Here is a 19395-nt window from a genome sequence, read left to right on the forward strand (position 1 = left end):
TTGTATTTGACAGGTGGGATTTATTGATACCTCACTCCTGGGGTATCACCCCAAGAGCCCAGAGGGTGCAGCAGCAGGGGAGGGCTCGGCCACCTCCGAGCCTCACCTCCTCACTCCCGGGCTGTTTTACTTTCATCACTGTCGAAATCATCATCATCACCATCATCCTCTGTGTACACTGCATCCACATCCTCCTCTTCCTTCTCCTCCTCCTCTCGAGCCAGCAGCTTCTTGAAGACCTCATACTCCTCTGGGGTAGAGCAGGCCAGACTGGCCAGGAAGTCTTTCTCTGAGAGCTGAACGATGTCCTTCAGTTTTGGATTGCTAGTTTGGGTCTGCCCTTTGTGTGGGGTCTCGTAGAGCCCCCGGCGCTCCAGGAAGATGTGCCGATTCCGGAGCTCGGCAAAGGGCATTTGGAAGAGCCGAGCGTCCACCATGGCCTTCTGCCGGACCCCCATTCTGAAGTAGGCGTACTGCGGGCACAGAGTGGGTGTAAGGCACAGCGCTATTCCCGCAGCCGGCTGTGGGAGGAAGATCCGGTCCTCACCTGGAACTGGTGATGGAGTGTGCGATGCTCCTCCAGCAGGACGGTGGGGCAGGTCCCCAGCACTTCCCGCAGCTGCCCCGCCGTGAACAGGCAGCGCTCCCGCAGCAGCCGCACGGCCGCCTCCAGCCTCTTCCGCGGCACGTGGAACAGCTGGGGGCAGCGGCTCAGGGCCCGCTGCAGCCGGCCTGCGGGCACAGGGCAGCGGCCAGGTCAGCGGGCAGCGGCACAGCCCCGCGTCCCCCCGCACCCCGCTCCTGCCCTACCTCCGTCCAGCCCCAGGCGCCGCAGCTCCTCGGCGCGCTCCCGGAGCCGCTCCGCGGGCAGCCGCAGCAGCGCCGGGCTCCGCTCCAGCAGCGCCACCGCGGCCTCGGGGCTCAGCCCGAGCAGCAGCAGCTGCGCCGCCGCCGCCTGGCGGTGCTCGGGCCCGAGCCGGGGCTGCAGCGCCAGCAGCCGCCGGGCCTGCTCCGGGCTGAAGCCCATGGTCTGCAGCGCTGCCGCCGCCCCGCAGCCGCGGCGAGAGCACGGCCCGGGGGCGGCGGGGAGCGACCAGCCCGCCCGCAGCGCCCGCCCGGCCCCGCGCAGCCACAGCGCCGCCATGGCCGCGGCCGCGGGGTGGGGCCGGGCCGGCCCAGCCCCAGCCCAGCCCAGCCCCGCCGGGCCGCGCTCCGCCCCGCAGCGGCCGCGATCCCGCCCGGGCAGCGCCCGCGGATCGGGAGGAGCGGCAGGGGGGAGCCGGGCCCGGCGCGGCCTCTCCGGGCTGGAACAGCCCGGTGCTCTGGGGAGCAGCGCCTTGCCCGCTCGGTGCCCGCAGAGCCATCCCCGCCGCCGGTCATCGTCCCCGCCGGGGGCAGAGAAGGGGAGCAGGGCTACAGAAAGCAGGTGAGGGCAGGCTGTTACGTGTTCGGGTGGACATAGCAGAGTTCAAAGCTAGATTCAGAACTAATTAGTAATTAAGCCGAGTCCTTCTGTATCTCTGCAGAGCTGCAGCAGCCCAGCACTTCCTCCCAACAGCCTGACCCCGGCTGACCCGTACCCCAAAATGTTCCTGTCACCCACGTTTCGACCAAATTCTCTTTATTCAGTCTATTTTTTCTTCCCAATATCTCTGTCTCATCAAAATCAAAGACTGTTTTCCTGAATATAGACAGGACTCTGATACTAAGGAAAAAGGACACTACCAATCCACCCCTCCCACCCAAATCATACAATTACATGTCTGGTTTTGAGTCTTCTTTGTGCACACATACTCCAGAAAACCAACAGACATGTTATCATTCATTTATTCATTCACTTTTCAGAAAGATATATAAAGTACAAATAAAAAGTAAAACCAGGCAATAAAGGCATTTTCCAAGTTATGAACAATTTAAACATTAAAAATCTTTGCCTCACATCTTTGAAAACTTAGGTAAGAACAGTAATAAACTGAGTAAATGTGGGCATCAGCAGGTAACTTTCCAATGGGACCTATCCTGCTAACAGAGCTCAGGCTTTTCTAAGTCATGCCTAGATGAATTAGACTGAGGTCCCAGCTGGCTCAGCAGGGGCAAACACCTCTTCCCAGGTATAATCTGCCAGGTTCACAGGCTGTCTGAGCCAAGGATGCTCTGCCAGCATGGCAAGAGTGGTGCGCTGCTCTGGAACGGGGTGCAGGAGCCCGGCCAGGAGATCCATGAGACCTGGGCAGACACAGCAGAGGATGGCTCAGCCTGGATTTTAGGCAGGTTGGGAATGAGAGATACTGTGTTCAAAGAATGACAAATCCCCCCAAACTCTGCTGCACTGAGCAGCTTTCCAAATCATCACAGAACACATTAGGGAGCATTTTTTCAGTCAGGTAAAAAAACCACTGCTTATGCTTTCCCAAGAGATCTGCTCCTTCTGAAAAGCAAATGGGAAGAGCTCACCTTCTGAAACAGGGTGGGGAGGACTCAGGACAGCTGCCAAGGCCTCCTCCAGCTCACAGAAGGGATTCTCCCCAAGCACCAAGGTGTAAAGGGTGATGCCAAGCGACCACATCTCCAGCTCAGGGCCGTGGTACCTGTGCAGAGATAAGCTTGCCTAAATTCAGACTGCACATAGCTATATGCTAAAGAAAGTGAAAATTTAAAAAATGGGTGTTGACAGCTTTTGTGTCCAATTTTTTTAACATAGGGAGTTTGTGAGAATTCTAAGATGGTTCTCATGTGTTTGAGGAATCTGCACTACCCTTCTCCAGGAAATAAAACCAAGCACAGAACAGCCAACCAGTTTCTGTTGTTGAGTATGTGTAACGTGCACCCAGACTTCCACATACATGAGCTGCTGACCAGAACTCACCCCTCCACCTTCTTCATCATCAGCCAAAACTGTCAAGTAAATATTTAACTGGAAAAGCAAACACATCCTCCCAGCCCTTTCAAAACAAAAGTTATTTGGAAATAACTATCTCAATTCCATCTGAGAAAACATGCCAGTTCCTTCACACAGTAAGAGGTGAACTCCCAGGGCAGAGCTGCTTGCTTCACCTTTCATCTCATTCCCAGCAGGAATTTCCTCTCCTCCTTGTATTGCTTCTCCCCCCACTCCTTTAGGAGGACCCATGGAAAGAGCTGTGAAGCAGGAGCAAGATCCATCCAGGCATGTACAATCACAGCAGTGCCAGCCCTGTGATGGGGAGGCTTCCTTGTTGAGCAGCTGTGAGAGCACCAGCTGCCAGGAGCAGCACTTGGAGAGGGAAAGAAGAGAGCCAAGATTTAGGGAGCACATCCAAAACAGCAGCAGGAGAAGCTGCAAGGGAAGAATCCTTGAGTCCCAAGGAGTACAGAAATCAGTGGGGAGATGAACAAGCATCAAACTGCAAGAATTCAAATAGGGAGAAGTGTGCAGAAAAGAGGAGAACAGAGAGGATGACAGTGGGAGGATACAAAGCACAGACATGCAAGGAGATGGTGCTATCAACAGCAATACCTGCCTACTCCACCTCTCTGAAAGAGAGCTTTTGCTAGAGAAAGCCTGACAAAAGACTGAGATACAACTTTCTACATATTCAAGCTTTTACAACTTGATTTCTGTCACTAGAGTGCCCTACTTTGTATGCAGTCAAACCTTCACAGTGATTTCTGCCACTGCAGTGCCTTAAATCTGGCTGCAGTTTCCTGTGGTTGGATACTCTAGCAGCCTTCCAATGGCACAGCAGCTGGGCTTATCTGTTCCAGCCCTGCCCACGTGGGGTTTTTTTGGGTGTGATGGCACAAAAATGACTTTTCAGAGGGTGACATACGGTTTGCCAGACAGCACTTCTGGTGAGCAGTATTCAATTGTCCCACAGAAGGTATAAAATAATTTCCCAGGTTCCAGGTAGGCAGCTGAACCAAAGTCCACTAATTTAATTGTGAAATCTTCAGCAATGACAATATTTTCATCCTTGATATCTCTGTGAAGGATGTTCCTACAGTGGAGATACCCAACAGCTGATACAAGCTGGAAGAGACAGAAAGAACTAGGTGTTACTACACAGAGTCCCTGGATAATTGATGTGGCATCACAGCTTTCTGAGAGTCACATTTTGCATTGTTTTGACACCACCTAAACAAGATATGTATCCTAATTATGGTAACTGGAAATGGCCTCAGGCCTGCCTGTCATCATTGCTGCAGTGCTCTTGGAAGAGACACTTTAAAGAGCCTTTGCTGCTTTCATCTCACAGATGTGCAGGAAGAGGAGATGCTGCAGTCAGGATGTGATTGTGAGCATTGGAGCTCACTGCTACAATCCTGCAAGTTACTCTATTTTTATCCCAGCTTCATTTGGAGGGTCCTTTGGTTTCTCCAGAAGGATATTACTGTGTGCCTTCCATGCTGCAGGATGACAAAGCATTTAAAAGCCAAGTTTGGTATAAATAACACAGTCACTCCTAAACTCCATTCTTTTTCCTGCACGATTCATGCTTTAATGCCATAATTAAAGATAATATGAGAATGATATCACCTTGGAGACCATCCTCACTCCTACAATGTTTTTAACAAGAAAAGCAGATGGCTGAGGGAGAAAAGTTTCTATTTATAATACAAATCTGCCTCTGCAGAGAAATGCAGTGCAGATCTGAGGGAACAATTCAGCCTCACAAACCCCAGGCTTCCATCTTCCATCATCACCCCAAGATGGGCACAGCAAAGGTTTGGGGGGATTACACATACACAGCAATTCCTGCATCCCCTAGAGCAAGGAATTTACTCCAACTGTCATGAGGGGACTGCTGCTGTGGTTAACTCACTAAACAAAGGGCAGTTCAGCCCTCAGGCAAGTTCTTGACTCATGGGAAACTACCCTGAGTTACTTTGCATTATTCCACCGTTAAAATCCAAGATAATTTCTTGATTTAAAGAGCACAGCCCTTTACTCCTGTAACCAATCTAAACTAAGCACTGAAGTAAGTGAAAACCTGGCTTTTGGTGGGCTTGGGGCAGCTTCTGTGAGTTTTTCTCCTCCCTCAGAGGAAATGTGACTGCCACATGAGTGGTGTCTGGGTGGCAGGGTCTGTGTGCTGTCCTGGTAACAGCAGAGGGACCATGGCTCCAGGGGAAACCCTCACAGGCAGGAAGGTCCTGGAAAGGTTTCTCTGTTGTTTCTAAGTAAACCTTAACAAGGTTTCTGCAGGCAGCACCTACAGAATGGTGAGGAAAGGTTCTGCAAGTGTTGAGCACGTCTCCAATTCAGTCTGGCAGTTGATCAGCCAGTATTAAGTGAAACAGAGTCCTGGTTCTTACATGAAGCAATTCTCACCCTCCTGTGTCCATTCTGCTCTCACCTGTCTGAATATATAACTTGCTAATGGCTCATCCAAGTTGGGCTGATTATCAATAAATGTAAAGAGGTCCAGACCAGATCCATGCTTCTCCATCACCAGTTGGAAGAAGAATTCATTTTCAAACACATCCAGGACCTATAAATAAAAGATCAGTTGAAACATGTGCTTCATCCTCAGAAAGTGCCTTTTCTTTTAAACAAACACTGCTGTCCTCTTGAAAATTTAATTGGTGTATATTATAATCTTTAAAGTCTCATTTCACTGAGCACAAATGTTTCTTGGAAAGAGTACAGAATTAAAACTGGGAGCAGAATTAAATCCAAGAGGAATTCTCATTCTGAAGCAAAAAAAAAAAAAAAAAAAAAAAAAAGCCCAAGTCCAAAACCAAAACCTTCAAAACAAAGAGTATAAAACAAGATATATCCAGATTATTTACTGAACTAGTACATGTTCAGATGTGACATCTCACTTCCAAGATATGCATCTTATCTTGAAATAGCTTTTTTTTCTGTTAGGCATCATATCTTCAGATCAGTTTGGGGTAAAAGTGTGGAAGCAAGCAACAGTCTGCTGTGACACACCCTCCAAAACAAAGCAGGATAAGCAGGTTACTTTCTTTCCTGAAAAGACAGGTTCAGTACAGGACCCTTCAGTCCTGCAGAGGAACACCAGACACCCAGTGTGCAAACAAGCCACATGATGCAGTGCAAACTGTTCTGAGCCACTGTACCTTAATGATACTGGGGTGCTGCAGCTTCTGCAGGATTGCAATTTCTTGAGTGACCCTCCCTAGGTCAGGATCCTCTACCCAACAGTCCTCCAGCACCCTCTCCTTCCAGATGAACTTTACAACAACCTACAGAGACAACAGCATTCAGCATGGCTTTGAGTGTCAGGTAAGTTAATTTCCAGGAGATCTGTTAGTGCCTCATATTACTACAGGCATGGAAGAAACCCAATGTGAATAGCTTATAGTATATTAAATGTGTTTATAAATTAATTTAGTCCTAGAAGCCAAATGATACACATAAATGGAATATATTTATTGCTGCTCTGAATTCCAAAGCCAGCTCTCTTATCAACCAGTTACAGCACTTAACATCCATGCAAAAGAAACACCAGAACTTGCCCTCTCTGCACCCAAAATACTTCTGAAAAAGAGGAGGTATCATAATCCCAGCACATCTACTCCCCATTCTTGAGTCATGACACAATAAAGATTTTGAGGTTTGCCATTCTCTTTAGTAACAGAAGACTAAAACCTGTAATTCTGTTAAGATTAATGTCTACTTCTTTCAACAGGTTCAATGAGCTGCATTCATTAGTTCATTAATTCATTCTGCACCTGTTGTCTCAGGTAAGATTTATACACAACATCAATGCAAATGTTTGCTATCCTGTTTCCATTACAGATTTCTCTTTAAACAAAGCAAATCCCCCAAACTACCAAAGAGAAGCTTTTGACAGTGTAATGTTAACAGAATATGAATGCTCTAACCTTTCAGTTTTCATCCTAAATTATTACTGCAATAGAGCTACAACAAATACTTCACCTCCTGGTGATCTTTCTTGCTCCTGGCAGTCCAGACAAAGCCAAAAGAGCCTTTGCCAATAAGATTGAGAGTGCTGTAATTTTTTGCATATTCTCCCTCACATGCTCTTAATCCTTCAAGATCTTCAGCTCTTGGGGAATTGTCGAAAAGTGAAGTTGATCTGATGGCCTAAGTACAGATATAGAAGCAAAAAATGACCAGCCACAGAAACACATTTATAAAATTTATAAATACTGAAAAGAACAAACTCTGCAACAATAGATAAAAGGAGGAATCTTTGGTTCTAATAGTGAGAGAACTGTACAGAGAACTGTAGTCCCTGAATATCCTGCAGTTTGGAACTGCATTGTTCAGGCTGGAAAGGTAACTACAGGAAGCCCCACACCTCAAGTGTTACAAAATAGCAACAGGGATTTTGTTTTAATATATAAAAAAAGTATGGAAAAAAAGAAACAGCAACATCCACCCCACCAGCTCATGTCACTAATATGAAAAACTTCTTGACTTTAGCTTCAGCTTAACAGTCAAACAAGGAGAGAAATGCTCAATATTCAAAAGTAGGATTTCTTACTTCTCCAAGGCTTTTAGTAGAAAGATCAGCAACAGACTGGGAAGAGTCTGTTAGGCTGGCAAGCAAATGCTGAGTCTTTGCCACAGCTTCCTTTTGGCTCTGTGAAATGTCTTTCACCACCCAGACACAGAAAAGTACAGTGGGATCCTGCAGTTCTGCACATTTCACCTCGAAGTGTATGCCTGTAGAAACAGGTGAGGAAATGAAAATAGTAAAATGTAACTCCAGTGTTGAGCAAGACATTTTAGGACAAAATTCTGAGCTCTTGACAAAAGTTCAGACTTAGAGGAGCCCCTGCTCAGTAAAGAATCATCAGAGGGGCTGACACCAGCACAGCTACTCTAGAGGAACCTATCAGCTACCTCCAGCAGAGACTTGTCAGTGTCCAATTGTGATTATTCATTTCACACTGTTATTCTAGATTACATAAAAACAGGGATTTTATTCAACAAGCCACTGAATGCAGCTGGAGGAGTGAATGAAACAAATTCCATTATGCAATTTTAATGCAATTTACAGTTTTACAGTGGAGTTCGTATTTTCTGTTCAGAAAATATTATCAGGTTCACACTTTTTAATTGTGTTTTGAGAGTATTTCTGACTTTTCAGTGGGGATTAATTTCTTACCAACTTTGTATTTTATACCTCCTCCTTTTCTAATACCCTATGGGTAAACTTAAATACTATTTTTTTTTTAGATGCTTCTTCCTTCCTCTCCACTGTAAGCTTCTAACCAGAACTGTCTGCATTCTGCAAACTGTGAGTGAAAAGGAGAACCCCAGTAAGAGTTTGGGAAGGGGACAAGGTTTCACTTACTGAATTGTGAACCATCTCTATGACAGCAATTCCCAATGTAGCTGCCTTCCAGAATCTCCCAGGTCAAAGGAGCTGCTGGATTTAACCTGCCTTCTTGTTTCACTGGGGTTGATGTAACTTTGATCTCCATATTTTGCTGCCCCAGGAACTGACAGTGTTCTTCAGGCCCACCTTTGCTTTTCAGGGGATTTCTGTTGGACTTGTGCCCCACAGTTTCTGCAAGGGTTTCAGGTTTCTCAGGAAATGCTTTGGAGGATTCCTCAGAGTTTTGTAAATGCCTTCTGGAGGCCAGCCATCCACAATCAGCTTCTGTGGCAACACCACTCAGCAGCTGCTTTCCTTGGTGAGTGGAAAAGGCACTGTTTGTCTCAGTTAGCATATGGGAGTCCACTGCATCAGAGCAACGTCCTCCTACAATAGCTGCAGTAACACCTGAAGAATTGTCTGAATTCCCCTTGACACCAGTATTTAGCCCCAGTAGCTCAAGACCAGAGCAAATACAGTTCAGTTCAGATTCTTTCACATCTTCAGAGCTTGTGGCAGCTCCTGGTGCAGAAGCACTGCAGCCTGTTTTATTTCCTGAGCAAACATCACAGCTAATATTTCTTTCACCAAAGAAGGAAGGATCATTTAGCAGGCAGTTGTCAACAACAATATGCTCGAGGCTGGAATGTTTTGCATCACACATGGAGTTTGTTTTTGACACCTGCCCTGGAACCATGTGTCTTTTCCTGTCTTGTCTGCAGTTCAGGGCTGCCCCAGGCCATGGCTCATCCACAGTTGGTGTTCCAGGTGAGTTACAAGTAACTCCAGCAGGCAGCTTCAGTGGGTCACAGGATGATACATTTGGATTTTCTTGTAGTCTGGAACAAACAGGCAACAGTTACTGCAGGAGACACTGCACTGTGACTGCTGCTCTGCAGTCTCAGAGTTCTGACCTAAATCCCACTGTTCTGAGTCAGGTGATGTGAGGGGGAGCCTTGCAGAGAGCATCTTTTGAGAATTATTTGATCCTGAAGTTTCCACTGTTCTATACTGTGCCACTGCTCTGATTGTGTCAAGCCAGCTTTTGGGAAAAAGCTCTCTGGTGGGCTGAGAGCCCATCTGTAGCAAGGCTGTCCTCAGTGCAAAGACTCAAAGTTATCATCAACATCATGATTACAAAAAAAAAAAAACTGTCCTACTGTAGAATACCCATTTAAATATGGTCACTATTTAAAACCTGGACCATTATTTTATTTCAGGTTTAAAAGCAAAAGGCAGGAAATTGTTTGCAAAGGAATCCAAAATCCTGACAAATTTACCAAAGAAAAGTAGGTACACTCAAATGGCAGTCTTTCCCTATGGAAAATTTCCTTCTCTAGCTTAATTTCTAAATATAGATCATAAACCACTTACTACCACAAAAAAAAATCCCCTAATACACATGGCAGGTGTTTTGCCAATTGAGTGGACACAGACACCAATGAAAAGAATGGTCTTATTTTACTATTAATATTGAGGCAACACAGAAGTAAAAGGATATATTTGATAAAACAATAAAGTCAGCACAGCTTAAGCAACAAGCAAAAATAAGCAAGGTGATGGATCTAATCATTACTATACAAGAAAAAATAGTGATTGAGAAAGACCCATCACCAATTGCCTAAATATTTTACCATCAAGAGCTGTGCTGTAATAGTCTATACCTTAAAAATGGGTAGTAAATACTTACTGGAGGCTAGAATTGTTAATGTGGAAGGCTTAAAATTTTGCTTAAGGTAGGCCATGAGCATCAGATATGAACTTTTACAGAATTTCTAACCTTGTAACAGGAAAAAGATCTGGAAATATACAAGAAAAAATGGCTGGACTTCAGTAACACAGTGTCCTGTTTAAATGGATGACCTGACAGTTCTGCCAGTAACACTTAGAATTCCCTCCAGGTAACCTGACTATTAATGATTAGTGAAGATAGAGCCTAATTACCTTCTTTAGTCTGGATGAAACATTTGGTCCCCTTCAGAGCTGGAATTTCTGTAACTTTACAGTGGTGGGTTATGCAGTTATAAATAAAAATGTAAAGCAGGAACAGCTCAGCCTGTCTTGCAAACAGCACTCAGATTCTAAAGACAGCAAAGCATGCAAGGCCCTTGCTACACCTTCCCACAGACATGAAACAGGTGAAAAAATCAGCTTTAGCTGGTGATTGTCATCACAGCTCTTCATTTTCCCAAGTGAATATGGAGTCTGTGAAATGCTCACCTGTTAGTGGGGGTGGATGCTGCTTCAGGAGGTGAGGGAGGAGAAAAGAAACTGGTCTCATTCTTTTGCTTATTCTCATCATGTATTAATCTGTCATCTTTGTGTTGTTGTTCCAATTTCTGCTCTTCATCTCTTGACAGAAGGTGTGCTAAAGATGCAGCCAAGAAGCTGCTCTCTGTACCAAACAGGAAACAAAACAACACCAATTTAAACTTTAATGTTTAAAAATAAACTTGGAACTGCCTTGGTCTGCCTTTTCCCTAAGTAACTGAGTATATAAGGCTTGATTGAGACAAAACAAATACAAAGTACAAGCATTCCACTCTGCTTTGAGAAATCACCACATGCAGGAATCTACATGTTTTAGGGCTGCCAAATTTGCTTTTCTAGCAAAGCTCTTGGGCAGATATTGGTATAATTTATTAGCTGCTTGAAGTTCAGAGGCCTAAAAAATTGCCAATAATGTAAAGAGACTGAAATAAAAATAATCATAGAGCAGCAGGATTAAAAAAAAAAAGCTCAAACTACACATATACAGCCAATTCCAAACCCATATAATGAAAAGATTTGGACTGGATTTATGTAAATAACTGAAGCTGTGAGATAAAAAAAAGAGTTTAAATATGTTTGAAAGAAGAGGAGATGAATTTAGAAATTAGATTCTTTAATTAGTAATGGCTGAGTGCCAACAATGTTTCCTCACTGAAGAACTGAACTACTCCTGGTTTAGGCATCATTTCATCAAAGAATTACCTAAGAAATTGTACACTGTCTACTAACACTTCCTTGTTCCAGGGGGGTGCATTGGTTTCAGCACACATGTGCATTTCTGAGCAAAGAGAAAAAGAAAATAGGGGGAAAATAAGGAGACAAAACCAGCCTAAGATGTGATATGGATGAAAGCATGAACCTGCTGGTGTTGTCTGTGTTGGGCAGAGCTAGCCAGAAAAGACAGATATGGAAACATGAAGCTTCTTTGCTTCTGTTTATTTGTGCTGTGTTCAGAGAAGTAAAATTTTCATAAATTTTGATGCAAACTGCATCAGAGCAATATGTGATGCCTCCCCAGCTGAAATACAGCAACCATAACATTGAATATTAGCCAGCAGCACAAGCCAATTCAGAATATTAGATTTTTCCTTTAAAATATTAATCCTAAGTAGCTACAGCTCTGCTGCAATACAGTCACAAAACCTATAATTTACACTTTTTAAAATACCACAGGGTCCTAACAGGGGAGGGAGGGAGGGAAGTGCTTGTTAAGTACAAAGCATTCTCTATTCTAAGTTTAATTTTCAAATTGGATACACAGTTTTATCTTCTTGGCAACAAAGAGAAGCTCAATCTTAGGTGAACAGTTCTCTTTACCTGAGGTTATAGTGGAAACCTGATTTGAAAACTGAATGGAAGGGCATTGCTTCTATGAAGAATGTTCTCATGCTTGTGGGTGAACCTCTTGTCTCTGCTTGGTTATGGCTGTATGGCAGGCACTGACACCTTCACAAAGGCACTCACCTTCTGTCCCTGTGGAATCATCCAGAGGAGGTAAAGGCAAAGAACAGCCACTGCTTCTTCCCATGTTGTTATAGAAACCAGGGATCAGGAATGTAATGTTCTAAAACCAAGAATGAAACCTTGTAAAGCTAAGCCAGCTCTCACAGGATGGGGACAAATGCTGGCAATCCATGTCTGTGAACCTGATTCTAATGCACAGCCAGGCAAAAGTGATCCACATGACCAATGGAGAACACAGAACTGTGCAGCTTGCTTTGGGCTACTTGAATCCATAGCAGCTCCTCAGCACTGCAAGTCTCAGCAATTCCAGCACGGGAATTTGCATGTCATCCCACACCTCACTCACCAAACACGTGGAACACAGGGGTTTTGTGATGGCAAGGAGTGTAAAACAGCTTCACAATGCCAGTATGGATATGCTGTCACATGTATCAGTCTTCTGGGAGGGTATCAACTTATCTTACCTTTCCCAACAGATCTTTCTTCTCATAGCCAAAGAGCATTAAAGCAAAACTATCCGTGATGCCACAGATGATTCCATCTGACTGAACAGTGATAAGACCACTGATGGTGGAGAAAACCACAACTGTAGCAGAGTACTGATAGCCTGGGAGAGAGCCTTCTGTCTGTGCAATCTCATCTTTCTGCACTGCTGCTTGCTCCCCCTCCACATGGCTGACTTCCAGCTTTACACTGAGAGGAAACATGGTACCCTCCCTGGATCGGCCTGCAGCTCGCTGGATCCTGAGGTTCTACATTAAAGCAAAAAAAAAAAAAAATAATAAACCAAACAAACAAAACTCAAACAGAAAACCTCTATCTAAACAAATGTTTTGGGTTTATTGCATTGTTCATATGAAATTAACAGGAATTCTCAGGAAAAAGGAACAGGAAAAGGAACCAATGTTGTGAATATCAAAATGAACAACATCTGGTTTTTTTAAGCATTTAGAATCCAGGGTTGGACTACTAAATAAATATTCTGAAGATGAAGACCAGCCTGATGCAGCTTTTCAACAAATTAGGCATACATAAGAAGGCCTCCTTCAACTCCCTATGTGTCCATTTTCATGGCATTTGCAAGACCTGGATATTCTCTCACTCTTCAGACAGACATGATTGAAACGGGCTAAAGAATTCAAAGGAATCTTAAAGAGCTTACAGAGAGAGCACAGAGAGAGCACAGAGAGAGCACAGAGTGTCTTACAAAGCTGGGATTGGAGAAAACTCTTTCACCAGGACAGAGTCCAGTGAGAGGTTGGGGCATAATTCATGTCTAGTTAGGAACTCTTCAGATAGCAGCTCCACAAAAAGGCAGCCCACCCTTTTCCAGGGGAATCAGGCTTCTCTCTGAAAAGGCTTCTTCTGCTGTGTAAGGAGGGAAAACAGCAGGCACTCCAAATGGGAAGGCTGTGGAAGAATGAGGTTGGTGCTCATACTGTACCTTTGGGATTTTTTTGCCTAGAGGGGGGATCTGCACAGAAGGAATCAGGTCTTTTATGTGGAGTCCAACTACTGCTTCCAATGTTGGGTAGCCATGGAGATGAGCATAAAGGAGGTCACATGATGTAATTTTTCCCTGGGAAGGAAAATTTACAGGCTTTTAAAAATTTTAACATCTTAGCCACAGTCCACTCAATGCTTTGACAATGGCTTCTGCAGTTTTTTAAGCAATGGCAGGAAATTTCATTCTGCAGTCCTTTGGTGGACACAATTCACTCACACAACATAACATAATAACATTGACACAACATAAAACAATGTTCCCATATCACTGTGCCCTTTGCCCAGGAGAGGCAGAGGTATCCAGCACTCCCCTCAGAACTGCTCCTCAGCCAGATGATCTTTCACAAGGGCATCCACACCCCAAAGTATCAGTCCCCTGCCAAACCAACACTGTTCAAGGGTAAGATGTCCCCTGAGGAGAGATAGTGTATTTCTGTGTGGGGTGTCAAGGTGAGCCACACCAGAGATCCATGTACAGGTCCAGCCCTGCCATGAACACACTCCATGCTCACAAACAGCAACCTTTGCCTGTTGCCTTTCAGACACCTTCCACTCACACACCAACCCTCACAAATTGCAATTTCCTCTGATTGTTAGGAAAACACTTACATCAACTGTGAAGGAAACACAAGCTGAAAATCTTTCCACAGGTTCCAGCACAACCACACAACGCTGGGTGTCCTTGCTTCTTATCTGCCTCAACCAGACTGTGACAGGGATCTTCTCATTGAGGTGGCCAATAACATCCACCTTCCCACCATGCAGAAATGGAGACATGACTTACTAACACTGGTTACTTAGAACAAATTTCAAACAGGAGTAAGATACTGAGCCAAGATACCTCCCTATCATTATTAGAAAAACACCATTTCTTGATTACTTACTACTGTTTTATGGGAACAAACAGTTTTAATGCAGAGATTAAAATGTCTGAAAATAATACACAAAATATTGTTATTTTTGTACCGTCTCTCCCCACCTCAGGAAGTCTAAAGGCATAAAGACTTCAGAATAATAAATGTAGCACTCTAACACCTTGCATTCAGTGTGAAGTGCCTCTCAGAGATGTCTTATTTAAGGGATGTCCCATGGTGCTAATGAACACTCCCCATTAGTAACACAGTTCTTACTTTCAGTTGCAAAAACAGCAGCTTAATTTCTTATGGGAGGAGATTCTTCTCAGATCAGAAAATGTTTATTTATCTTATAGCCTACAAGGCTCATCCCAAGCCTTTTATGATTTTTATATGATCTTGACAGAATGGGTTCATGACTTACACAGAGACTCCTATAAAGTATTTGGAACATCTTAGAATAAGTGCCTCTGTCAGGCATTTAATTTCAATCTCAGGTTTCACTGAATCAAACTTAGATCTTTGCCCCCACCCCATATCCAACTGAGGATTCAGGAAGATAAGGCTCTGAGATACTGACAATTTCAGTTCAAAAATAACACACCAGAAATATGAGCTCATTGTCCAAGGATTCTCTGGTGACAACACACAACAGCAGCAAAAGAAAACAATATGGAGAATACATTTTTTTTCATGCAGTTCTCTTATAAATAACCCCCTTCTAGGCAAACTATCAATTCCACTCTGTTGCACTAACTGTGGTGTTTTGGCACAGACATTTCACAGTATTTCAATGGCTCCAAACCTTATAATATGCACAATCCAAATTAAGATAATTTAAAAAATATTTTTAAGGAACAGACAATTGGGGAATTTTCCACAATAGACTTTTTCCATGTTGAGAATTTTTTTTTAAATCTAATGTCCTTTAAGTTCTGATTTGGTCAAGTCACAGCGACTTCATGTGTTGACAGCTGAAAGGTTCTCATGGGTGTCCCCTTAAATCATCTTTTGCCCTTTGAATTCTCACATCCGCAAACTTTTAAACCAAACAGTCCTGCAAATGACATAATTGTCAAATGCCCAAGGAGTTAAATATATCAGGAAATTATATAGAAAATTAAAAAAAAAAAATCCAAGCCAAAGCCTACAAAACCACTTTATGTGGTGGAGAATAATTCCTTGAACATTTCACTTACCACAGTTCCTGAAAGCACTGATGAACATTCAGAAGTTTTTGGGTACTCCTCACCCACTGCTTCCCATGCCTCTTGACCAGATTTGGATATCAAGTGGGACAGCTTTTGACCAATGAGTTCCTGACTACTGCACCCAAGCAACTTGCAAGCTCGGTCATTGGCCACTAGGATCTAGAAAAGAACAGAAAAAAACAAACAATAAAAGCTGATTTAATGTCTTATCATATCCCTTTCTCTTGGTGGAAATAAAAATGGTTATTTACAATTCTGAGTTCATTAGAGATTCTTATTCTAGGACATCCCTTGCCCACACATCTTTTTTAGTTAAGAGGTTTTGAGAAGTTGCTTTCCTTGTAGGTTGCCTGTTTTCTTTTAAATGTAAACAATGACATCAGTGGAGGCAAAACTACAAAGTTGTATTTGCAAGCCAAGCCCAGACAAGATACAAAATTGCATCCAAACTGAAAGGTGTGTAGTGATCACACCAGTCACTGGCACACTGCAGCTGTGCAGGACTCAGTGTCTTTAAAGTGGGCAAACCCAAACTGCTAGTTCAAGCTGAAAAAATGGCACAGCTCTTTAAAGTTTTCAGGATCCAATTTTAGATTCCTCTCAGGACAGGAACAGAGAAATTCTTTCCTTCCCAATGCAAATGAAATGTTTACTGGGACAGATAAATCTTGTGCCATCACTGACACATTTCAGGGTTGGTACTTTACAGAGAGAAGGCTTGGAGCACATTCTGCTCTTCCTTTCTTCCCTTGTGCCACCTCACAGCTGCATTCTTAAAGAGCCATTGAATCACAGAATGGTTTGGGTTTAAACACCACCCACTTTCACCCCCCTGCTATGGGCAGGGACACCTTCCACTAGCCCAAGTTGCTCCAAGCCTTATCCAACCTGGCCTAGAACATTTCCAGGAATGAGGAGTCAACAACCTCCCCATCCTGTTTGAAAAAAGACTCAACACATCCTTGCTTCTATTATTTTGTGTATTTTGCTAACTACAACCTGCAATGGAGATAAACTAATCAGTCTTGAAAAGACTGCTGAGCTGGAGCAGACTACAAAATGAATTCATGTCACTGACTACCTGCAGATACAAAGAGAAAAACAGTCATTTTAGGCTGTTATTACACAACCTGTACCAGTTATGGGGAGCTCAGTGCTGCAGGTCCTGCTGCACATACCTCTGTTGTGCTGGCATCCACGGTGAAGATGGCTTGGTTTGGGTTACGTGCAGCAGCTGGGAGGTGCTGGCTGGACTCCTCCACAGCTGGGGTGTGCAAAAAGGAGCAAGAAGCAGAACTCCCAATGGAAGCAGAGAGAGAGGCAGGATCCCACTGAGCCCATGAGTTATCAGTTTTGCTGGAACAAATGTTATGAGCTGTCAGAGAAGACAAACAGTAAGAGCTCCACTTCTCCCCTGTGAAAAGATAAAGGTCAGCAATGTTGCTGTAACAGTCTACTACAGGAGTATCAGAGGGATTAACTTAAAAAAAAAAAAAAAGCTGTCAGTTGAAGCAACTGTCAAGTAATCCCAAAATACATGCTTCTAGATTTTTAAAGAAACTACAAGAAAATCAGTGAAACTAAAGAAAACAGAAACTATTCTAATAAATTTATCTTTTTGAATCTGGAACACATAAACTTAATCCATACAACTTGCCAACATTCATAAGTTTTAACCAGACTATTTAACTTTTATTTTTTACTTGGCAGTTTTTAAAATGTTTTGAAATCTCTCAAAAATGAAACAGTCATTAAATAATTGCAGTAAGAGCTCAAGCCCTGATTAAAAACTGCATTAGTTGGAAGCCACTTAATTAACTGCTCACAGCATGTGACATTAAAATACCTGTGTCCACACCAATGTTTTAGGCTACAAAGTGCCAAGTGATTGTACAACAATTTTCAAAGGTTCTGTGAGCACCTATCCAGTAATGTTCTCCCTATGAGCTCTCCCAGGCTGCAGTAATCCATGGTGCTCACTGAAAAAGTGCATCCTGGCAGACACTTATTGCTGCTACCTCTACATTTGAGGAAGATCTGAAAGCTTCATGGGAACTCAGTCTCAGTGCTCACCAGGCAGTGATGCTCCAAGCTGGCAGAGCCCAGAGAGACGACTTTTCCTGCTTTTGTTGCCCCAGGAGAAGGATCTACTTAGCATATCAGAGTCATTCAAGTGAGTATGGAGTAAGCCTGCTGATGAGGACAGAAGGGCCCCTTCAGAGGGGCTGTAAGCCTCAGATGCCATGATCACACTCTGGAGCCACCATCTGCAAGAGAATCAAAGGACACAGAGTCAGGCCCACAGCAGGAACCAAGGGACAGCAAAACACTCATTCTTGGGCCTCCTGCTCTATGTTTGCTCTGTTATTAGTAAGTGGTGACTGCTGACTCAGCATCCTGCCCAGGTGAGGGTTCCATCCATTCACTGAAAAGCTGGATTGATGATCCTTCTGTGTCCTTTCCAGCTCAGACCGTTCTGCAGGATATGTGTGGCTGACAGGACGCCACCAACCACATTTCAGTCTGCCAGAGCTGCTGAGCACACAGCCAGCACCTTTCTCCCCCTTTCTGGTTTTGAAATCAAAAATTTTGGGTAATTTGGTAATTGATCAAAGGTTCATGTTAATCATAAAAGTATTGGGGTTTGTATAAACCAGAATGCTTAAGTCTGAAATGAAGCACGACACTAAAGGAAGGAAAATAGATGATTAAACCATTTTGTTTTAAATCCCCCTTTTATGAATATTGTTTCTAAATAAGTTGTATCTACTGACAGCTTGCAAAACAAGGCTTTCACACAGCCCAACAGATTCTGCAAAATCAGGTTTCCTGCCTTTGTGAAATCAATTGCAGCCTATCCCTGAGACCAGACTGCCTGACTTCTGCCATTTCTTATCTGCCAAGACCTGATGGTTATCTCTGGGACTTGACAAATTGTCTAGAGACTTACGTCCAGAGATCCCAAGGACCACCATTGCTTACCTGGCAGAATTATGACAGCAAAAAAATAACAATTATTGATGACTCCAAGGAAACCTTGCTGTAAAAGGGAGCTGCAAACCAAAGTTCGGTGGAGCATGGAGTGGGCAGTGACCCCCATGTATCCCCAGCGCTGCTTGCTCTGTCTATATAAAATAAAGCAGTCTAAATTTTGCTAAATATCGAGACTTTTGTTTCTCATTTATAACAGGTAATTTGGAGAGTCATTGGCAGTTTTCAGTCAGCCTCCCTCCCCCCCGGACCCCCGCGGGCAGCGCTCCCCACCAGCACAGGACAGGCCCCTCAGGGCGGCCGGAGGGAACGGCAGGCGGGACTCGGCAGCGGCGGCACCCAATGGGCAGAGGCGCTGTGAGAGCGGCACGGAGCGCAGCAAATGGGATCCCAGCGCGGGACGAGACGAATCTGCTGGAGGGCCGCGGTGCTCGTTGCTGCCGCCGGCCTCCCCTTCCCCGCCGCCGCCACACGCGGTGCCCCGCGCTCCGCGAGGCAGCGCGGCCCACCTGCTCCGCGGGCGGAAGGCTGCAGGTAGAAGGCCGTTCCGCAGGGCGATAGCTATTCCTCCCAGGGGTTTGGAGGCGGAAAGATGAGGCCGAAAGCAGCGCGTAACCCGTCCGGCTCGAGGCGCCGCTGGAGGGGGAGCGGGTCCCGGCAGCCTCTCACCTCCTCCTGCAGAGAACTACAACTCCCAGAAGGCCGCGGGGCGCAGCCGGCGCGCATGCGCGCGGGGCAGTGGGCGGGGAGCTGTCCCGCCTCCTGGGCGCGCCTGCCGTGGGTGATTGGCCGGGGCGC

General features: G+C 44.7%; 2 protein-coding genes across 6 annotated transcripts; both read right to left on the reverse strand.

The window, feature by feature from the left end:
- MTERF4 (mitochondrial transcription termination factor 4) lies at positions 1–1164 on the reverse strand. The gene is made up of 3 exons (XM_056498942.1): positions 811–1164; positions 548–732; positions 1–473 (listed from the first exon to the last, which is right to left on the reverse strand). The coding sequence occupies exons 1-3, from the start codon at positions 1142–1144 to the stop codon at positions 111–113; spliced, it is 882 nt and encodes a 293-aa protein (XP_056354917.1). The 5' UTR covers positions 1145–1164; the 3' UTR covers positions 1–110.
- A 647-nt stretch (positions 1165–1811) lies between these two features.
- On the reverse strand, positions 1812–19301 carry PASK (PAS domain containing serine/threonine kinase). Of its 5 annotated transcripts, none has more exons than XM_056499200.1 (18): positions 19107–19260; positions 18589–18731; positions 17680–17873; positions 16785–16981; positions 15595–15765; positions 14151–14291; positions 13480–13614; positions 12500–12787; positions 12036–12135; positions 10521–10695; positions 8277–9139; positions 7461–7642; positions 6890–7057; positions 6067–6192; positions 5337–5471; positions 3810–4009; positions 2455–2588; positions 1812–2226 (listed from the first exon to the last, which is right to left on the reverse strand). In XM_056499200.1, exons 3-18 carry the CDS (start codon positions 17849–17851, stop codon positions 2063–2065), a joined length of 3351 nt encoding a protein of 1116 aa, XP_056355175.1. In that variant the 5' UTR covers positions 17852–17873; positions 18589–18731; positions 19107–19260; the 3' UTR covers positions 1812–2062. The 5 variants fall into 5 exon arrangements, with proteins under 5 accessions (XP_056355175.1, XP_056355172.1, XP_056355176.1 ...); XM_056499197.1 differs by having other exon boundaries at positions 16785–17020; XM_056499201.1 differs by lacking the exon at positions 18589–18731 and having other exon boundaries at positions 19107–19301.
- Between the last annotated feature and the right edge of the window lie 94 nt (positions 19302–19395).

Source organism: Oenanthe melanoleuca, chromosome 9 (assembly GCF_029582105.1).
Source record: "Oenanthe melanoleuca isolate GR-GAL-2019-014 chromosome 9, OMel1.0, whole genome shotgun sequence".
In the NCBI taxonomy this organism is placed as follows: Eukaryota; Metazoa; Chordata; class Aves; order Passeriformes; family Muscicapidae; genus Oenanthe; species Oenanthe melanoleuca.